The 19,249-nt window shown below is 41.9% G+C and overlaps 1 protein-coding gene across 15 annotated transcripts in view; it reads left to right on the top strand.

Moving 5' to 3' along the window:
* SIPA1L1 (signal induced proliferation associated 1 like 1) overlaps positions 1-19,249 on the top strand; it is a 421,848-nt gene that overhangs the window by 302,361 nt on the left and 100,238 nt on the right. For all 15 annotated transcript variants that reach the window (XM_036011668.1, XM_036011659.1, XM_036011652.1 and 12 more), the window contains 2 exons: positions 9,051-9,181; positions 14,979-15,167. In XM_036011668.1, coding sequence (XP_035867561.1) covers positions 9,051-9,181; positions 14,979-15,167 — 320 coding nt within the window. The remainder of the gene's footprint in view (positions 1-9,050; positions 9,182-14,978; positions 15,168-19,249) is intronic.

The raw sequence follows: 19,249 nt of genomic DNA on the forward strand, positions 1-19,249 counted from the left end.
GTTTCTTTATTGCATTAACAAAAGATCTAGCTTCAGGTCTGATAACTGCCATATTTTCAAAGCAGTGATGAGCATAATCGATATTTTGATATATCTGCAACAACTGTAATGTGATATGAAAGTACCTGTGATTTCTATTGTCAAAATTTGTGTGTACAACTAATATTACTGTAGTTTGTTGCCTACATTTTTAATGGTTAGAAATGCTACATTTCACTTAGAAGTTAATGAAAGTAAAGATACATTTTTTTCAAGTTTATAGGACTCCCCTACCCCATAATTTCCATCCACAGAGAAGTTTAAAAACCCCCGGCCTTATATAAATGACCTTGTTATGTAAATTTTTTCCCACATGTTCAATTATTCCATAAGGCAGAGTTCTGTAAATGGAATGGTGTGAACTTTATAGGCATTTCTTAAGAGAGCGTAGACCAGAAAAGTCTGACCGATAGGTTTAAGACTGTAGCTCAACATGTTCTTGCCTGCATTGAATATTTACAGTTTTTAGTTTTGAACATTTATTATAAGCCCAAAATGTTTTTTTTTTCATCACTAGTGGTTGATATTGGCCAATAAAAAAATCTCCCATTTTGATTGTTACTCTTTATTTTCCCTTTGTTTTGAGTAGAGTTTTCTTTGTATTTTTTCCTTGAATCACTTCGATACAATTTATTAATGTCAACCTAACTTGATGTAAAAGTCTACCTTTTATTGGCAAGTTTGGGGGCTATTCGGAGCTGTTTAGTCACATGCAGTTTTAAGCCCCACAATTTCATGCAGTTCTGGCAAATAGACCACCCTACATGTTTTTCCTTTTTAAAACATTTTTATATTTTAATTATAGTTGACATTCAGTATTATTTTACAGTAGTTTCAGGTGTACGGCATAGTGGTTAGACATTTATAATTTATGAAGTGGTCCTTTCAGTAAGCCTAGTAGCCACCTGGCACCGTACATAGTTATTAGAATGTAATTGACTGTTTTTCCCATGCTGTCCTTCACGTCCCCACGACTGTTCCGTAACTACCATTCTGTACTTCTCCATCCCGCCACCTTTTCCACCCAGCCCCCGAAGCCCTGTCCCATCCGGCAACCCTCAGTTTGTTCTCGGCATCCATGAACCCGTGATGGACCTCCCTGCTTCTTAAGTTACTCATGGAAAGAAGAACTGGAATTTCAGGAATTTCAGAGTACTGTGCACTTTGTAAATGTGGGCAATTACTTTTATGTCACAATAATTATAAGCTTAAGGGAATGCTTTGGGACAGAATTCTGGCAGGTGGCCAGTCCTCTATGTAAATGTCCCCCATCCCTTTCTCTGACCTGCTTTTGATTATGACGCAAAGTCTCAGGCTGTTAGGTTCTCAGGGAACCTCCACCCTTATCGCTAGGGTGAGCCCTCCGAAGGCCAGAGACTGAGAACCTCTGAGCGGTGGTGTGCTTCTCTGAAAGAGCCGTTCTTTAACAGTCAGCCTCTTGTTGCCTTCACTTTGTCAGACCTGTGTTCCACTGGATGAGCAGAATATGCTGCTGCTGCCTTTTAAAAAACAATTATCTTAACTCTTGGACCTGTCCTTTCTTTCTAATCCAGTTATTAGTCGTATTAAGATGTAATAAGTGGCATGAAAACAAAACAGCTGAACTTGAACCCAGTTAGGCAGAAATATAAGCAGCTTTAGAGAAGCTACAGTTGCATCCAGATTCTTCCCAGTTTCATCCAAATTCTCTGTCTCATGAAAATAACATTTTGAGGGTCAAAGTTCATGTCGTTGACTACACTGACAGTGGCACATGTGTAGCCTACCAGGGTGTCCAACCTTTCGGCCACACATTAAACACACTGCGACACATAATCACACACAAAAAAATCTCCTATTTTTAGTAAACTTACGATTTTGAGTTGGGCTGCATTCACAGCCATCCTGAGCTGCACGAGACCCGCGGACCACAGGTTGGACACCCCCATAAGACTGTTTTACAAAAGTGTAGTTTAAAGTTGTGAAATAATTTTAATTGCAACTAGTAAAGTTGTCATAGTTCCATTCTTTCCCAGTATCTTCAGCATCCCCCTCCGTGGTGACTGAAGGTGTTGCTGGAGAGGATGGGTTTTCATTTTCCCTTCTGGTGGTCAGTCTGGGTAACTAAGGTTAGGATGTGAGCCATTTATCGCCGTATTAGATAGACCATCTGTTGCTGTATTATATATGACATGTTGATAAGTAAATGCTTTCTGAAATGGTTGGCACCAGGTCACACTGCCACCAGCAATGTCTGAAAGAGTGCGTTACGCTTTTCCCACGGACCGGTTTTCGCTTGAGAAATATCTCCGCCAATTTTCTTAGGCGTGAGATAGTGGCTAAGTGCTACCTGCTTTGATGTGTGTTTATCAGGTTTTTTTTCTATTTAAAATTCTAAGTTAACAATTCTAAAGAAAGAGTTAAGCCATGAATTATAACTTTGCATACTTTCTAGAACAAAGTAAAATGTATTTTCGTTTATAGCTATACACAGTCCAGAGGATGCTGGTCTCACTAGGAAAATGTACAACGGAATATTAATATGTAGTCTGAAAATGTCATGAAAAGAACAGTACAAGAAATCAGAAATTGCTAGCTGAAACCCTACAGGTCTTGGGATTGTGTTTTCTTTTTTTACAATTAAAATGTCAGGCTTAACTTTTTTTGCCTTGTGCACACATGCTTATATGTGAGTCATAACCAGGTGATGTGAACTGTACTTGGTCTAGTTACTTGGAGCTTTGAACTAGTTACTATTTCCCCTAAGAATGTGAAATTATTACTTATTACTGTAAATGTGTGAACCAGAAATATGGGTATTTATGTAGAATATTCTAGTGATGGCAGAACTACTTGTTGGAACTCTTTGTACCATCCTTGTAAAAACTCAGAAGCCAGAACTAATAAAAAAACTTTAGGTTAAACTTTTGTTTACATGTGAAATATGAAAAATGGAGGGAAAAGCATGAATCTCTCTCCCTTTAGGCACAGGGAAGCCTGGGCTCCATAGCACGTCAGGAACTAAAGCTTTACGTGTGATCTGGCCAGTTGATCCCTTTAGATGCCAAATCTCATTCCACTATTTTACATAAGTTATAATACCACTTCAGAAACTTTGGGGAAGATAATGTTGTATCTGATGACTAAGCCAGTGAACTTTGGAACCAGTAGTTAAAACAACGCTTGAATTCTGGCACTGCTGCTTAGTCGTCATGGCTGGGAAGTGACTTGCTCTCTGTACATTATAATTCCCACATCTGTGTAAAAGAAGGAAGTACCTGCATTTTCATGGTTGATGTGAATGTTGGAGTGCTTGGCGAAGCGCCTCACTTTGCTGCCTTGTGTCATTCTAATATAGTGACTCTAACACAGTGATTGCAGTACTGGCTTTGGACATTCCAGTGTGCTGGCACTAAAGCATCCTTATGATTTTTGGTCACATCATACCTGCATTTCAAGTCATCCGTCAGCAGACTTATCCCGCCTGCCGTCCAGTTCCTCTTCCCTTCCTTTGGCTGTCGTCATCCTGAATTCTCTCATCAAAGGCTCCCCAGCCTTTAACACTCAAGGGCTGTAGCTCCCCTGTCCTTGTTCCTTCTCTGCCCCTTCTCTTCCCCTTCTCTTCCCCTCCCCACCTCCCCGCACACAAGACCAAGCTGACTGTGGGTCTGGCTGGAAGAGCTCTCTGCAGTTGGTGGGCAGCTCCGTTAGCAAAGGAGGGAGGCTACTGGTAGGATAAAGGAGAAGTGCTGCCTGAAGGCTGGGGCCTGAGGGAAGGTCCTTTAGGCCAGTGACACCAAAGGACAGGCAGAACCAAGAGTGGCCAGAAGGACCAAACCGAGAGTCCCTCCAAAAGGGCTGGTGTTTTAGTTCAAGAAAATAATCTGAGTCATTTGTCTTAAGATCAAAGTTTACGGACTCAAACTCAACCTGAGGCCAGCGTGCTGGAGTGTCCAGAGCCAACACCGCAGTTGCTGAACCGGACCCTTGCCACTGTGTTAGGGTTTAGAATTAAACAAAGTGTTTGTATAGAAATGGTTATTTTTCTATACCTCTATAATTTTCAGGAGCAAATAAACAGGACAAAAAAAAAAAAGAAAAAAACAAGGCTTTTATTGTTAGAATAATTCTGACTCAAGTTGAAAGACTTTTTGAATAAACGGAGTCTAATCTAATTGTGATAGTAGTGAATGTAACAGGAAGACCAAATGGAAATGCTTTTTGGAAATAAAAGCTAGAGCTCTCTGTTAGTAAAAAAAGATTGATGTTTCTGCACAAACACACATACGAGTTTTGAAAGATCTTCCCGGAGTTATCAAACTAGAGATTGGTTTGTTTAAAGGTAGAGTCTGACAAGAGTGTTGGAAGTTGGTTCATAATGATCTCATCGCCATTCTCCAACCAGAAATGCACTTCCTAAGCAGCTGGGGAAAAGTACACAAAAATGCAGTCGGGTGTTGCGATGACACATGAAACACGTTGAAATGATCTTTGATTTTTCATTTTTTAAAATTAACATTTGTCATTTTTACGTAGGGTTTAGTTTTATCTAAAAATAGTATTGTATTATCTTAGCTGACAATTTATACTAAAATGTGCTTTATATTTGTATTTTTATAAATTTACATTTTTGTGTTGTAGCATTTCTAAATTTTTGTATTTAAAATGTATTAAATATTTGGTTTCACTAGTTTGTATTTTAATGAATTCTTAACACTTTTATTTAAAGTATTAGTATTAATATGCAAAGTAAACACTTTCATTTTTCTCAATTACTCTTTGAGATGTTTAAGTAATATTTCAGGATTAGAAGGCTTAGTCAAATAAAGAAGAGTTGTGGGAAGAATATTCTAGGTGGGAAGGGGCAGAGTGAGTTTGGACAACTGAGGGAAGCTCCGTATACGCAGTCCTCAGAGGTAAGAAGGATGATGGATAGGTCTCAGTTGAAACTGGACTGATGGGCAGGTGACAGGTTGTGAGGGCCTTTGGGAAGCCGCGGAAAGTACACAAGGACCCTTGAGAAACCCGAGGAAGGATTTTAAACTTTAATAGTGATGGTCAGGTTTGCATTCTAGAAGGGTCCCCTGGCTGCTACATAAACGAATTGGACAAAAGCTCACCATTTAAAAGACTTACAAACGTCCAGGCAAATGATGATGTGGGGGAGTCAGTGGCTCTCAGGTGGAGAAAAAGGAGATGGATATGGGAGATATTTAGGAACTGCAGTTCCCAGTATGACAGTGGATCTGGCATGAGCAGCTAGGTGAATGTGCTATCAGTGGGTAGAAATCAGACTGCAGGGAGAGTTTAGAGTTTCATAGGTTTGGTGGAAGGTGGAGGGTTCACTTTTGCAGATGCCTGTGGGACAAACAGTAGAGTCCCCCACTAGGTAGGTGTAACAATCAGTAGCTTAGAGAGGTCTGGGGTGGGCATGTAGACTTCTGAGACTCATCAACATCAAGACGGCAGCTGAAATTCTGAGAGTGCATGGAATATCCAGGATGGGAAGAGGCAGGGAAATGGAGTAAGAGTGGTAGAAGGAAAAATCATGAGAGGATGCTGTCACAGAAGCCAGAAAGAGAGTTTCTAGAAAAAAATGAAATGATCAGCTGTGCTGGATATTAGGGAGAGTTTGAGCAAGAGAAGGACCAACATAGGTACCTGTTTTTAACCTCAAGGCTATTGTTGCTTACTGCACTGGAGGTCAGATTCCAGTAATCCTAAGGTAAGGAGTTAGGCAGCCCTTTCGAGAATTTCCCAATGGAAGAAGAAGAGGAGTTGTCCTGAAGTGGGGTGAGGAGTTCAGGGTGTGCTATATTTACAGGTGAAGGAAACTTGAGCTTAGATGATGATGGGAATGAGCAAGTAGAGAAAGCAGTTGTGGCATCAGAGTCCCTGGGAAGGTGGACAGTGTGGAGGCCACAGTTTAGGGTGAGGTTGAGTTTTGGATTGTAAAGAAAAGGAAGCAAAAGCCTGGATCCAAGGTAAGTTTGTATGTATGAAGGAAGATGAGGACATTTGCTTCTGAACTGGCTTCTTTATTTTCTCTGTGACTGAGACAGCATTATCATTTGCTGAGATTGAGGAGAAAGCAGGTGGGGGAGGTTGCAGGAGAACAGAGGATGTTTGAAATATCTGCTCCGGAGAAAGGGAGCTGGCCAGAGGGAGCTTGGGGAGGAGATGAGATTGTCGAAGATGAATCAACAGTGGCCCAGTGTGCAAGCTTGTGAGTTTCCCCAGCAGCAGAGAACAGCCGTCGCATCTGCGCTTCCCGAGGTGTTCTGGGTAGGATGGAAGAGCTTCTAGAGAGTCGGATTTCCGTTGAGTCCCTGACATGCCAGGAGCAGAATGTAATGAATGCATCTCACACTCACCTTTGACCCCTCCACTGTTGTTCTGTGCTGCAGTATAAAATTATTCTTGGAAGTTATTGGAGTGTGTTAACTCTTGCTCCTTCAGTAGATGGCCCCAGGCCCAGATTGCTGTCTTGTTTTTCTTTAAGTTCTTGTCTGCTTTTTTATACTATTTCTGTCTCCTCCCTTTGTTTTCTTCCTTGTTGTCAGTTGTTCTATCACATTGCTGTCTGCATGCAAGTCTGTATCAGCCTGCACTGTGGACTTTGTCAGCATCTGGAGTTGTCACACCTCTGAAATCAAGCTGTGGGCTTGAAGACCAGACAACCAAGCTTATTAAAATTATGTGCAAAGTAAGAGTAAATCACCTCTGAGTGTGATTCTCACGTGCTGTGCTTTGAGGGTGGACATAAGTGTTTGTACATAAATTTTGTGACATTTATTGGGTTGTTTCTCAGTTGTCCATATATGAGATGCTTGTTGCCTGTATTCTCATGTACTTTTTTGAATCTCCATGGATTATGATAATCTTAGAGAACACTCAGTATTTATGACTATATCATCTATAGTTTAATTCTTCCAAAGTATTTTCATATGTATTACCTAAATTTTAAAACTACAGATTAGATATTTTATCCTGTCATTTCTTATTATTCTCATGGATTTTCAAATACTTACATACTTTGTATGGGAATAACATGTATTTTCAAATGTTTGTGCATTTTCGTATGAGACTAACAAACCATGTCACATCTCGGTCATTTAGTCATATCACATGTAAATGAAATGGGACAATGTAAAGTATTTTGGAAGTTTGAAAAATACATTACTCTAGCTTTTCATATATTTCTATATTTTATGGACTTCCTCATCTGTGAACATCATGTATCAATAATTTTAATTTTTTAGAGTATATATATGTATATACACACATTCAGGCACACAGTAAATATCACTTTTAAAAGTTTTCTATAAATAATTTAATTTGGATCCTGACCTTTGTTCTCAGGAGGAAGGTAGAGTCAACACCATTCATCAGGAGGCTGTCCCCCAACCCCCAAGGTTGCACTGAGGTTTGGGGTCTTGGAGAAAGTTCCCTGAATCATAATAATACCTGGCGACACAGTTTACCTAGGAGAGGCCTGTCCTGCTGTCCCAGGCCAGGCCGTGTATGCCCTCCGGGTTCAGTGGTTTCATGGGATGATGCCTTTTGTGCTCATTCCATGGAAACAGCCGCTGGCGAGGCCCAGAGCTCTGGCACGGGGCTTCTTGCCCACCGGGGGTGCGCAGCTCTTTCCTCTGAGCCCATCTCCCTCGGGCTCCCTTGGAGCAGAGGGCGCTCAGTGACGTACAGACCTTTCTTCTCGCTCCAACCCAGGAAAATCTTTTTTTTATTTATTGATTTTCAGAGAGAGGAAGGAGGGGAGAGAGGGGTAGAAAGAGAGAGAACGAACAGAATGAGAACATGAGGGCGCAAGCGATTGGTTTGTTCCACTTATACATTCATTGGTTGCTGCTTGTATGTGTCGTGAGGACTGAACCTGCAACCGTGGTGTAGTGGGACAACACTCTGAGTCACAAGTGGCAAACACAAGGCCCACGGGCCAAATCCGGCCCTCCACCATGTTTTATCCGGCCCAACACCTTGTGTCTACCCGGCGGCAGCACTGCGCTCCTTGCCCCGAGTTCAGAAGTAGTTACATTTATACAGTCCTAAACTTATATTTGGCCCTTTGCAGGCAACCTCGAGGCCGATGTGGCCCCCCGTGAAAATGAGTGACTCCCCTGCTCTGAATGACTGAGCACCCAGCCAGGGCTCAGAGAGATTTTAATTGGGGGAAATGCCTCTCTCTTTAAATTCTCTTTTCATTAGATTTAAGGGGTTTTTTGTTTGTTTTTCAGGAAAAGCTAAAAAGCCCTGATGCAAACTTTCCCTTAGGCAAGGAAGAACACACAGTGTAGCCCAGGGGTGATAAACTAATTTTCACCTGGTGCCACATCAGCCTAGAGGCTGACTTCAAAGGACCAAATGTAATGTCAACTCCTTAACAGTTAAGGAGTAATTACATTTACACAGTTCTAAAATTATTTTGGCTCTTTGAAGGCAACCTCAAGGCTGATGTGGCCCCGGTGAAAATGAGTTTGACACCTCTGGGTGTGGGTAAATAGGCTACCTATTTAAATGGTAGGATGTAGGGAGACAACACAATTTTTTAAAAAAGTAGTCATGTGCCCTGGCTGGTGTGTGTCAGTGGATTGAGCACTGGCCTGTGAACCAAAAGGGTCACCGGTTCAATTCCCAGTCGGGACACATACCTGGGTTGCAGGCCAGGTCCTCAGTAGGGGGCACATGAGAGGCAACTATACATTGATGTTTCTCTGCCTCTTTTTTCTCCCTCCCTTCCCCTCTGTCTAAAAATAAATAAAGTCTTAAAAAAATAAAAAAAAAACAGTAATGTAGTAAGTTGTAGAGTGATAAAAATACCCAACAAACTACCTCTCCTCAGTGTTACCTGCTCTGAAACTACACCTATGTAGTCAAGTCCTTGTTTTTATAACACATTGAAGAATATTACTGTTTGTTAAATGTGTTTGCATTTTATTGATATAATGTCTGAATGATCCAAACATCAGGCAGATGGTAACATTTTAATTTTGTTTTGTCTTATTCTACTTAAGAACACTGGAACTATTTTGGGGCCGATGAGAATCTTGGCCCAGTGGCTGTGAGCATACGAAGGGAAAAACCAGAAGAAATGAAAGAAAATGGATCTCCTTACAACTACCGAATAATTTTTCGGACTAGTGAGGTAAGTTGCACAGGAGGGAGGCGAGGCTTCATAGAAGAGAGAAGAGTATACTCACAGCAGGAGCAGAGCAGTTAAATTTAATATCGCGCGGTTACAAATGTCTTTAGAGGAAACAAGGTCCCCTTTCATTCATTCCGGCGGTGATAGGAATGGATATAATGGTTAGATCTGGATCGTTTTCTTTCCGCTTATCTCTGGGTAGATGCAGTACATGAATGGGAGTTTTGATTCTGAGAAAGCTATGTCCATTAAGAGTGGTGCGAGGAAATTGGAGCCCTCCAAATCCCAAACGGGATATTGCCTGTCCTGCCCCGGCAGCTGGAAACACTGAGCCAGTTGAGGAGCGAGGGTACTTGACCTGTGAGGGTCACCCAGGACCTGACTCACTCTGACAGACTGTTGCCTAGGACGTTTCTTGACCCAGGAAGAGGGGGAAAGATTTTCCTTTTCCATGTTCACCACACTGTCTCGGGACCTCTTCTCTGGGGCCCAGAACATGGGTTCTCGGAACCACAGGCTGCCCCGTGCGGGTGAGATGGGCCCTGGGAGCAATTTAGGAAGCTAAGAGCACAGAATACGTGAGTTTTAATTTTAAAATGAAATCCAGGTTTAAAAGGGGGGGATAAAATACAAATAAACCATTTCTTAAACACTGGAGAACAAGTTTCGGATTATGAAGTTACTGTTTTCACTCTCAAATGTGTATTTGTGCCAGTTACCCATTCATTGCCGTTGAGCACTTCAGGATGGCTGTTGCACACTAATGCCTGATACCCCCCTGAGGTGTCTAGAAAATAATAGTTTTGAAACCAATTTAAATTGGGCACTTGGCTTTGTTTCCCCCATTGAGTTTCAGGGTTTGGCCTCACTTAGTCATTGCTCCTAAGCTTGAGCTCTGAGGAAATTAAACGTGAGACTTTTAAAGGCATGACTTTAATATATAATGTGTTCTATGCAGCGGCCAGAGTGAAATGAAGAGCTAGCATGCTCCAGTGTGCTTTTTCTCCGCTCCAGAGCTAATCGTTAAGCAGCGTAAATTCTTTTATTGAACATGGAAAACACAGAGAACGCACTATGTTTCTGAAGCTGCATATAGGCAGTTGGTTGTTTCTAGCCTCTCAGATCCCACCAGGTTTCTTTTTTTAAACTGTTTATGCTATTACAGATGTCCCACTTTTTTTTGCCCCTTTGCCCCGCTCTATCCAGCCTGCCTCCCACCTCCATGGTCAGTCCCTGCACAGAGCCCAGCAGATTTCTCTGAGCCTCAGTTACCTTCTCCCAAGTGTTTTTTTCCTCCCTGTTCGTATCTTTTTCTGCTCCCAAGGCCACTCTGATTGAAGCCACCTCCCACAACCTTCCTTTTATGTGTTTTTAATCCATTTAAATCCCTCCTCTTGCCACTGTTCTAGGGCCCTTCATGCCAGAAGTTGACTTTTCTAAACCAGCATTTTCTCAGTGGTCAATTGCCCCCTTCGGTGGGCCTTGCTGGCACAGCACAGGGGCTCTCTCTACAAGCTGACTACCTGCAGCGGTGGGTGGGTGAACCACGCCTACTCCTGCCTCCCCCACCCCCAGCTCCCTCCTTTCATCTCCCTTGACCTCGGCCTGAAACCCGCCACCTGCCCCTCCCTCTGGCTCTCTGGTCTTGGCCTCAGCCCTTTCCCTGCTAACCCATTAAAGTGAATTAGGTCCCTTGGGTCCAGTTCCTTAGCCTTTGATTGAAACATCCAAGTCAAATGTTGTTCATGGTTCAGAAAACCATTACCACTTGTTTTCATGTTCAAATTAATGTTTAACCGATGACAACTTTATTATTCTAGTTCAGGCCAGAAACCGTGAATCTGCACTTGACTCTTCTCTCTTCCTCCATCCATTCCCCCCGCCCCAAATCTTCTCCTTCCTCTTGAACCCTCAAGTATAAGCAGCATTTGTTGACTTTGTCTTCAAAATATGCCCCGAATTCAACCACTTCTTCCATCCCACTGCCTGGGTCTGGGTCTGGGCCAAGCCACCAGCATCTCTCCCTGAGAACTGTTTCTGCTTCAGCCTTTAGACCCTGCATTCTTTCAGCCCTGTAGGGATCCTTTGGAAATGCAATCCAGATCTTGTCATTCCTCAGTTCAGAAACCCGTGATGGTTTCTCATCTCCCTCTGAGTAAGCGCCAGTCTCCTTGGTGGCCTAGGAGACCACGCATATCTGCGGGGGAACTCATGTCCTGTTCCCCCTCATTAGTCTTTCCCAGCCACACTGGCCTCCTTTCCCCTGTGGCAACCTCCGGACACTTCTGTGTCAGGCCTCGGATGCTCCCCGTTCCTCCGGGGCGTCATGTTCTTCCCCAGGCGTCCTCTTGGCCAGAGCTCTCTCATTTCCTTCTGGCCTTGACTCATAAATCACAGGGGTCTTCATCTAAAATTTCTACTCCCTCATACCCCACTTCGTATCCAGTTCCAGGCTTTATTTTTTCATGAATACTTGACACTGTCTCACATATTTTACTTATCTTTTGTTATTGTTCTTTTTCTGTCTCTGCCACTAGAGTAAAACTCAGTGAGGATGGGACTCTTATGAGTTGTTTATTACTACGTGCCTAATGCGCACGATATCAGTAGTACTCTCCCTTCCTTCATTCCCCTCTGTTCACTTCATTACCACTGGCTTTCATATAATTTTTTCCTTTCCAATGAAAATCATCCTTAATGTGGATTAATTATAATATTTTTATGAGGCTTTCATAGAAGCTAAGGAAAGTCTTTTGATGGAGACGCTCTAGGTGTCCGTTAGCTCCTGGACTTGGTGGGGCAGGTGTGCGTGACAAAGTCAGACGGTCTCCATGCGTCTGCAGGGGCGGCTCCTGCCGTGCGTTTCTCCTGTTAGCAGACACGTCGTGAAGAGAGAGTGTGGCCGCCTCAGTGCCGCTCCAGTTGCTTCAGTAAATGGCATTCAGATAACAGATACAAGCAGATGTCTTTTGTTTCAATAGAAATATTCTTTTATAGCAAATTTTTTAAAAACTTGCATGTCTTTATAAGCATGACAGTGTGTTTATGAATAAAATCTTATGACATGCATGCTTTTAAGCATAGGTACACAGAAACATACAAGGACTCTCTCCTTTCTGGAAATCATTAACAAAAATATCGGTTATACAGTGATGATTCAGACAGAAAACCAGCCACCGTCTTTCTCCTCGGCTTTGGCTTTCTGGAGGGGGAGCTGCTGTCCTTCCGCGGCACAGAGTTAGCAACAACTAGCATGTCTGGTCCTGGTTTCTCCACCGAAAATACTTCCAGCCCTTGTAGTTTCTTGTCCCCAGTCACGTGCTCAGTAGTTTCCCATGATTTAGGAAACAAAGCAAAACTATTTATGTCCTATTAGACATTAAGTCATGGGGAAATGATGTTTTTTACGCCATTCGTTGTTTCAAACAACAAACAGGTATTGTTTGAAAACTTTTTAAATTAAAGAAACAATGTTAATCAGATGGAGACACTGCTAATTCTTCAAGTGCCCTTCTCGTGTGTTGGGAGTAAGGTGTTGGTGAATTTTACTTTCCCTCCCCCCATCTCTCTTCTCCATCAGCTGACAAATGTTACAGATTTTACTTTCCGGGTGATTCTCCCTTTGGTTTCTACTTTTCCTCCTGGTCCTGTATCTTGCCCTCTTGGCTTGTTACTTGGACACTGTTGGAACTTCCTTCTAACAACGTTCTCTGCCTGCAGTTTCTTCCTTCTTGCAGTTCATGTTATTTGCCAACTCAGTTTCTTTAAGGCATATGTCATTGTCATCATCCCAGTTCAAATGAGTTCTAAGATTGCCCTTTGAAGCCAGATGGGTGCACACCCCCGAGCTGGCATCAGGGTCTCCAGCCTTGGGGCTCCTCCCACGCCCACCCCTCCCTTGTGCTCTCTTCAGGTGAAGCTAAGCTCTAGCATGCACTCTTTCCCACTTGCAGCTGGTTCTTCCTCATCTCCACACCGTTGCTCTCTGACATTTTTTTTTTAAGATTTTATTTATTCATTTTTAGAGAGAGGGGAAGGGAGGGAGAAAGAGAGGGAGAGAAACATCAATGTGTGGTTTCCTTTCACATGCCCTCTACTGGGGACCTGGCCTGAAACTTAGGCACGTTCTGTAGACTGGGAATTGAACCAGCGACTCTTTGGTTCGCAGGCCAGCAATCAATCCACTGAGCCACACTAGCCAAGGCTGACTTTTTTCTTCTTTTCTTTGTAGAATTTTTTTCTAGATTTCATGGCCCCTTTTTTAGCCACACCCCTTCCATGAGGGCCTTTCCTTATGCCCTAAATCCCAGATCTCCATGTTCTGCCTTTGGACATTCTTCCGACTTGAACTTGTCACTTTTCTTAGTAAATATATCCTTCCCGAGTTGCAGCTGTGCATTTGTTACCTCTCATGCCATGGCACAGCATACCCACCCACTCCTCCTCCGACGGCGCCACTGCAGCTCCTGCAGCAGAACAGCACCGCAGCCTGCGGGCTTCCTCAGCGTGCTGGTGTTCCCTTAGGTCAGCACACAGTATTCTGAGTGTAGCAGCGACTTTGTCATGTGGACATTTTTGGAGATTAAGACAACTTTACGCTTCATGTCTGGTTAACTTTGCCCCAAGAAATCGTTACACGATTTCCCTGTGAAACATAGGGAAGTTTCTTTGCTTGTGTTTATATTTCATAATAATAATGGACGATGTTTCAAGAAGTAAGGGAAAACTCAATTTTAGTGTCGTCGAGTTTGCTGCCAAACTAACTATGACCATTGTCCTATTGTAGAAGCATTTGGGAATATGAGTAGTTTGTGCCTGCCAGCAGTACATGAGGAAATTTAAAAATGTATCCCTCCCCTTACCTTTTATTATTCAAAAAGATTTTCTAAGCATTTATTCTTCAGATATTTCTCTGGAATATTCCCTTCTTAATTTGCTGGTTAATGCATTTAGTGGCATTTTGTAGCCATGTGGAGTCCTTGATCTTACTGAGCTCCTTAAAGAAATATTATAATTGCCTTTAAGTAAATGTCCTTAGAAGGCTTGATTATGAGTTCCTTTGGACTTGCCTTGGTCTTCTTCAAAGTGTTGGCCTTGTTTTTTCATATATAGAGCATCTTATATCACCTCCCTCATCCTTTCTCCTGCTCTGGCTCACCCAATCAGAAGTCGTTTGCAGAGAACTGAGGAGGATCGCAGTCAAGGCTTTCAATGCATTTGGTTGATGTACGGTAGTTCACCCTTATCAATGGTTTCGCATTCCACGGTTTTAGTTACCTGCAGTCAATCTCAGTCCGAAAAAATTAAATATCCCCACCTGTTGACGTTGTCTGCCCCTGACATCCAACCATCAGCATCGTCATGGCTTCATGATCCAGGATGACCCGAAGCAGACGGTCCTCCGTGTGACCTCTCGTCAGACACCCAGTGTGATGTCACAATGCTTACGTCATTCTCCTCACTTTATCTCATTACGTAGGCATTTTATCATTTCATATCCCACAGGAAGGGTGAACACAGTGCAGTAAGATAATTTGAAAGTGAGACCATGTTCACTTAACTTTTATTATAGTATGTTATGATAATCATTCTATTTTATTATTATTGTTATCTCTAACCGTGCCTAATTTATGAATTAAACTTTTATCGTGGGTGTGAATGTATAGGGATAAACAGTGTGTATGGGGTTCGGTGCTATCTGCAGTTTCAGGCATCCACTGGGGGGTCCTGGAGCATCCCCTCATGGTTAAGGGAGGCCACTAGATTCTCTCCTCACCAGAACATGTCTCTCTCTCAGCTCATGACACTCAGAGGTTCGGTCCTGGAGGATGCTGTTCCCTCTACGGCGAAGCACTCAACAGCCAGAGGGCTGCCCCTGAAAGAAGTGCTGGAGCACGTGGTTCCCGAGCTCAACGTCCAGTGCCTGCGCCTGGCCTTCAACACTCCCAAGGTCACAGAGCAGCTCATGAAACTGGACGAACAAGGCGTAAGTGTGGCTTCCAGAGCACATTCTCAGTGCCCAGGTTTCCTGCTGGGCTTCCAGAGTGTAGACCTCGGTATTTATGTTTTGACAAGGACAATTGATATCATTTATTGTGAAGGATGTTCTCTTTGTGATTACTCATTTTCTTTTTTCTTGGCTTTCTGAACATTTCTCATCTGATGAAATTCTCTATGTCAGAACTGATAGATAGGGTACTTAAACTGTGTTTAACTCTTTTGGTAATCTTCCATAAGTTATAGCAATAACAGTAAAGATAATAGCTAACACTAATGAACATATTCACCATGCTCAATTCTGCGTGCCTTAAATATGTTAAGCCATTTAATCCCCAAGCCCTAGGAGAATGGTACCATTATTATCCATTTTGGAGACAAAGAATCTGAGGCACAGAGAATTCAGTAGCAAGTCCAACTTCACAAAAAATTCAAAGCCTGTAGTGTTAGCTGCTACAATACAGTTTCTTGAAAGCTTAAAATTTTAAAGTCCACCAATGAAATATTTAAGCCAAGATTTTTAAATACAAAATTTTAAAAATGTGAGTTCTAATTGGTAACAAAATGAAAATGCTCAAGATTTTCTCACTTCCGTATTTCCTATACCTTAACATGAGGGCCATTAGGTCAAGATGCAAATGCCATTGTATGCACAATTTTGATAGTATTTCCCTAATTAAAAAATGTCAATTTTATTAAAATGAACGGGAGTTCAAAAAATACCACTTTCAAGGTATATTTATTCTCTTAGTTCAGCCAATAAGAATATGTTGTAGACCAATAGTTGGATGTAACTTTTCTAATCATTGTTCAGTGTGTTCATTACACTTGTCATAAAGCACAGGTGTCTATTTTGTATATATATTTCAAGTAGGCTGTGAGTATTCGTGTTTATAACATGTAAATGTGAAGCAGTTTGTATGCTTCAGAAAACTCCTGATGCATAAACTTAACTATCCGGGAGGCTATTTTCAAGTAAATATTTTGAATATGTATTCTAACACAGGAAGAGTAGAAAAATGATGATGAGGTTCAACTTTATGGATTCAGTCTTTTTTGTTACTATGGACTTCAAGGAAAGTAACAGTTAGACATTGACAATAAAATCATGCCCCGAATGTTCTAAGTTCTACATCAGAATAGATTATTTTATATAAAGGAGGTATGTGTTGCCATTTCTTCTTGTCTTGCCCATATGAAGTAAGAAGTCGGTGCCACAACTGTGTAAATTCCGTGAGGTCCCTGGCATGGTTTACGCCCCTTGGGGCTGCAGGTGTCAGCCCACCGGCGGGGCTGCTCCATGGTGGCCACACTTTGGTCTCATCGGTGCGGGAACTGTAAGGACACTGTAATGACTTTAATTTAACCTAAATTTGTTTAATTCACAAAACTGTCCATTATTCTGCAATTACGGGCTTCTTATTCCTGGGGGGTTCTAAAACATACTTTTCTTCATATATTATTGATGATAATAACATGGGTCAGTTTTTTAAAATGCCCTTGTTGGAAAAACTTAAAATTTGGCAATCTAAGTGAGTCTCCCCAGTTTTATTTTGGAAATTTGACAAGGTAGTGGAGTCTAGGAATATTAAAGCCACTATTTTATATGAGCAGCAATATATCTGGACTAAGGGGCACCCCCACTTAGCCTCTGTCTTTTCATAGCATCCAAAGCTAGGGTTATGCTGATAAAAAACAGATACTCATACTTAGGCTTTTAGTCTGGGGAGTCATTTTGGGGGGTAGGAAATCTCAATGCTTTGGAATCATTTTGAGAAACTGATTATTTTGGCACCTTTACAAATACAGATTTTAAAACAAATGCTTGTAAGTGCAGTAGATGATGCATTTGAATTATTACAAAAACACTTTTGGTTTCCATCTATATCATTATTCTTTAAAATGTCATGCTTTGTACAGCCTTATATTTGAAGGGATTTATAGTATGATACCAAGAAATTAGATTCACCAAAAGGTAATTCTAAATCTCCTTTTAAAGTTTACTTAAATGATTCCTTTAATAACTTTTCTACTTTAAATGGCTTACGTAATTCTGTTTGATTGCTAGATGGTGGCATTTTGCCTCTCAGTTCTTTGGTGTCTTATTTTCTCATCTTACCACTTTTAAAAGCTGAAATGAACAGAACAACAAATGAACATTTTATCTATAAAATATGAAAGAAAGCCTTTCACAGAAATATAAAAATTGGGCTTTTATTTGACTAGACTCTGATATGTGTGTGGGAACTGAAGTTGGCGTTTCAATCCCCGAGGTTTTAGAAAACGAGTGTATGCTTTGCGGTGGACTCCAGCTCTCTCATGCTCCCTCCTGAGAATGTCCCGGGCCCGCACTGTGTGTGCATGTCCACTCCCGCCGTCACACAGTGGCCGGTAAGAAGATGAAAGTGACCTGCCAGGGATTTCCCACGGTCACGAATTTAGAACAGGTTGTGACTCAGAAAATTGGGTTCCCATCTGGATTTAGTCTGTCCACCGTGATCCTGGATCCTCACTTGTTAGGGAATTGAGAGCATCTCTTAGGAGAAAAGCAGATTACAGAGTGACGTGTTTACCTTTTGTTACACTGGTTTGAGCGGCATCACCCGAGTTCGTCCTCACAGCGCCTGCGCGGTGGGTCCCAGCTGCAGGCCTCTTCCAGTTGAGAGGATTGAGACCTGGAGAATTCTCCGGTCCGCTTTCCCTTAGTAGTCCTGAATGCTGGATACAGATCTGCACACTACTCGCTTTTGGTTTTATGATTTGCAAGTTTTCATATACTTTTTCACATCTTGAAATTTTTTGACCCTCAAAACTACGCTATGAAATCAAGAATTTTATGATCTATTCAAGCCAACCTTAATACTATGGCCAATTCAGTAGCTTTTAAATTTGTCATTTTTCTTCATCATCTAAGAAGAAACCCTTTTCTCATCTGTTGTGTGCAAGGGGAGTGGAAGGTGGTCGTGCCAGGCCCTGTTTCGGGTCCACACTTGTAAGCGTTTAGTCCAGTGCAGGCACGTGGTGAACACTGAAGAAGTGGCAGCTGTGATTGATAGCCATAAAATGATAACTTGTTAGTAGTTAGTTTTACATGCATTAGCTCGTTTAATCTTTATGAGTGTCCTGTGAGAGAGCTGCTATTATAGGTAGTGGAATAAATTATGCTTGCTTTTATGAATAAGCATAACTTTCAAATCCATAAATGCTCATTGAGTAACCACTCTTTGAAGGTTATTAAATACTGTAGAGAGTAAGTAGGCTGGTAATCACAGTTCTTACCCGTGGAGGAGACAAGGCCCTAAATTACTGTAATGGAAGTCAGGTTTAATATTATGAGCACAATAAAAAAACTTGCAAACAAAGAGAATGGAAGTGCAGTCCAGTGGGGCCGAGCCATGATTGTTAGATGGATCAGGACGAGATGGCCTTTGGAAGGAAAGAGGATGTCGTCAGGCCAGAGAACAGGCAGTACCGCACTCCAGACTCAGAACAATAAGAACAAAAGCACAGAGAGACAAAAGATGCAGGCTGTCCGCCCAAGCAGGAATGTGAGGCACAGGTAGAGAATAGTAAAAATGGGCATTTTTTATTGAGCAGTGACTAAGGCAGGCATTATGTGAACAATTTACATGGACTGTTTTACTATTCAGCAGCCTTTGATGTAAGTGCTATTCTTGTCCTTATTTTGCAGACGAGAGCACTGAGGCACAAAGGGGCCGAAAGACGCCCCAGATCATAGTTAGGATCTGGTGGAGGCAGGTCTCAAATCCAGGCATTCAGACTGGAGAGCCACACTTTTAACCAACAGCCTACACAGCCATCCTCCCTTTCCCTCCCTGTGAGAGGTGGAAGAAACTGGAAGGAGGCATCCATGCTTTATTGCTGCAGGCTTCAGTGCCTGATATTAAGTATAATGTTAAACCCGAGTAAAATTTATGTAGAGCTTAAAAAATGTTTAAAGTAGAGTTGCCATTTTGCAGTAGAGAAAATTGGTAGTCCTGTTTTTATTAGAGTATGTCAAATTTTATGTACATGGTATTGATTTTACCTAAATGAATATCTCCACTGTTT

Source organism: Phyllostomus discolor, chromosome 1, assembly GCF_004126475.2.
Source record: "Phyllostomus discolor isolate MPI-MPIP mPhyDis1 chromosome 1, mPhyDis1.pri.v3, whole genome shotgun sequence".
Classification (NCBI taxonomy): domain Eukaryota; kingdom Metazoa; phylum Chordata; class Mammalia; order Chiroptera; family Phyllostomidae; genus Phyllostomus; species Phyllostomus discolor.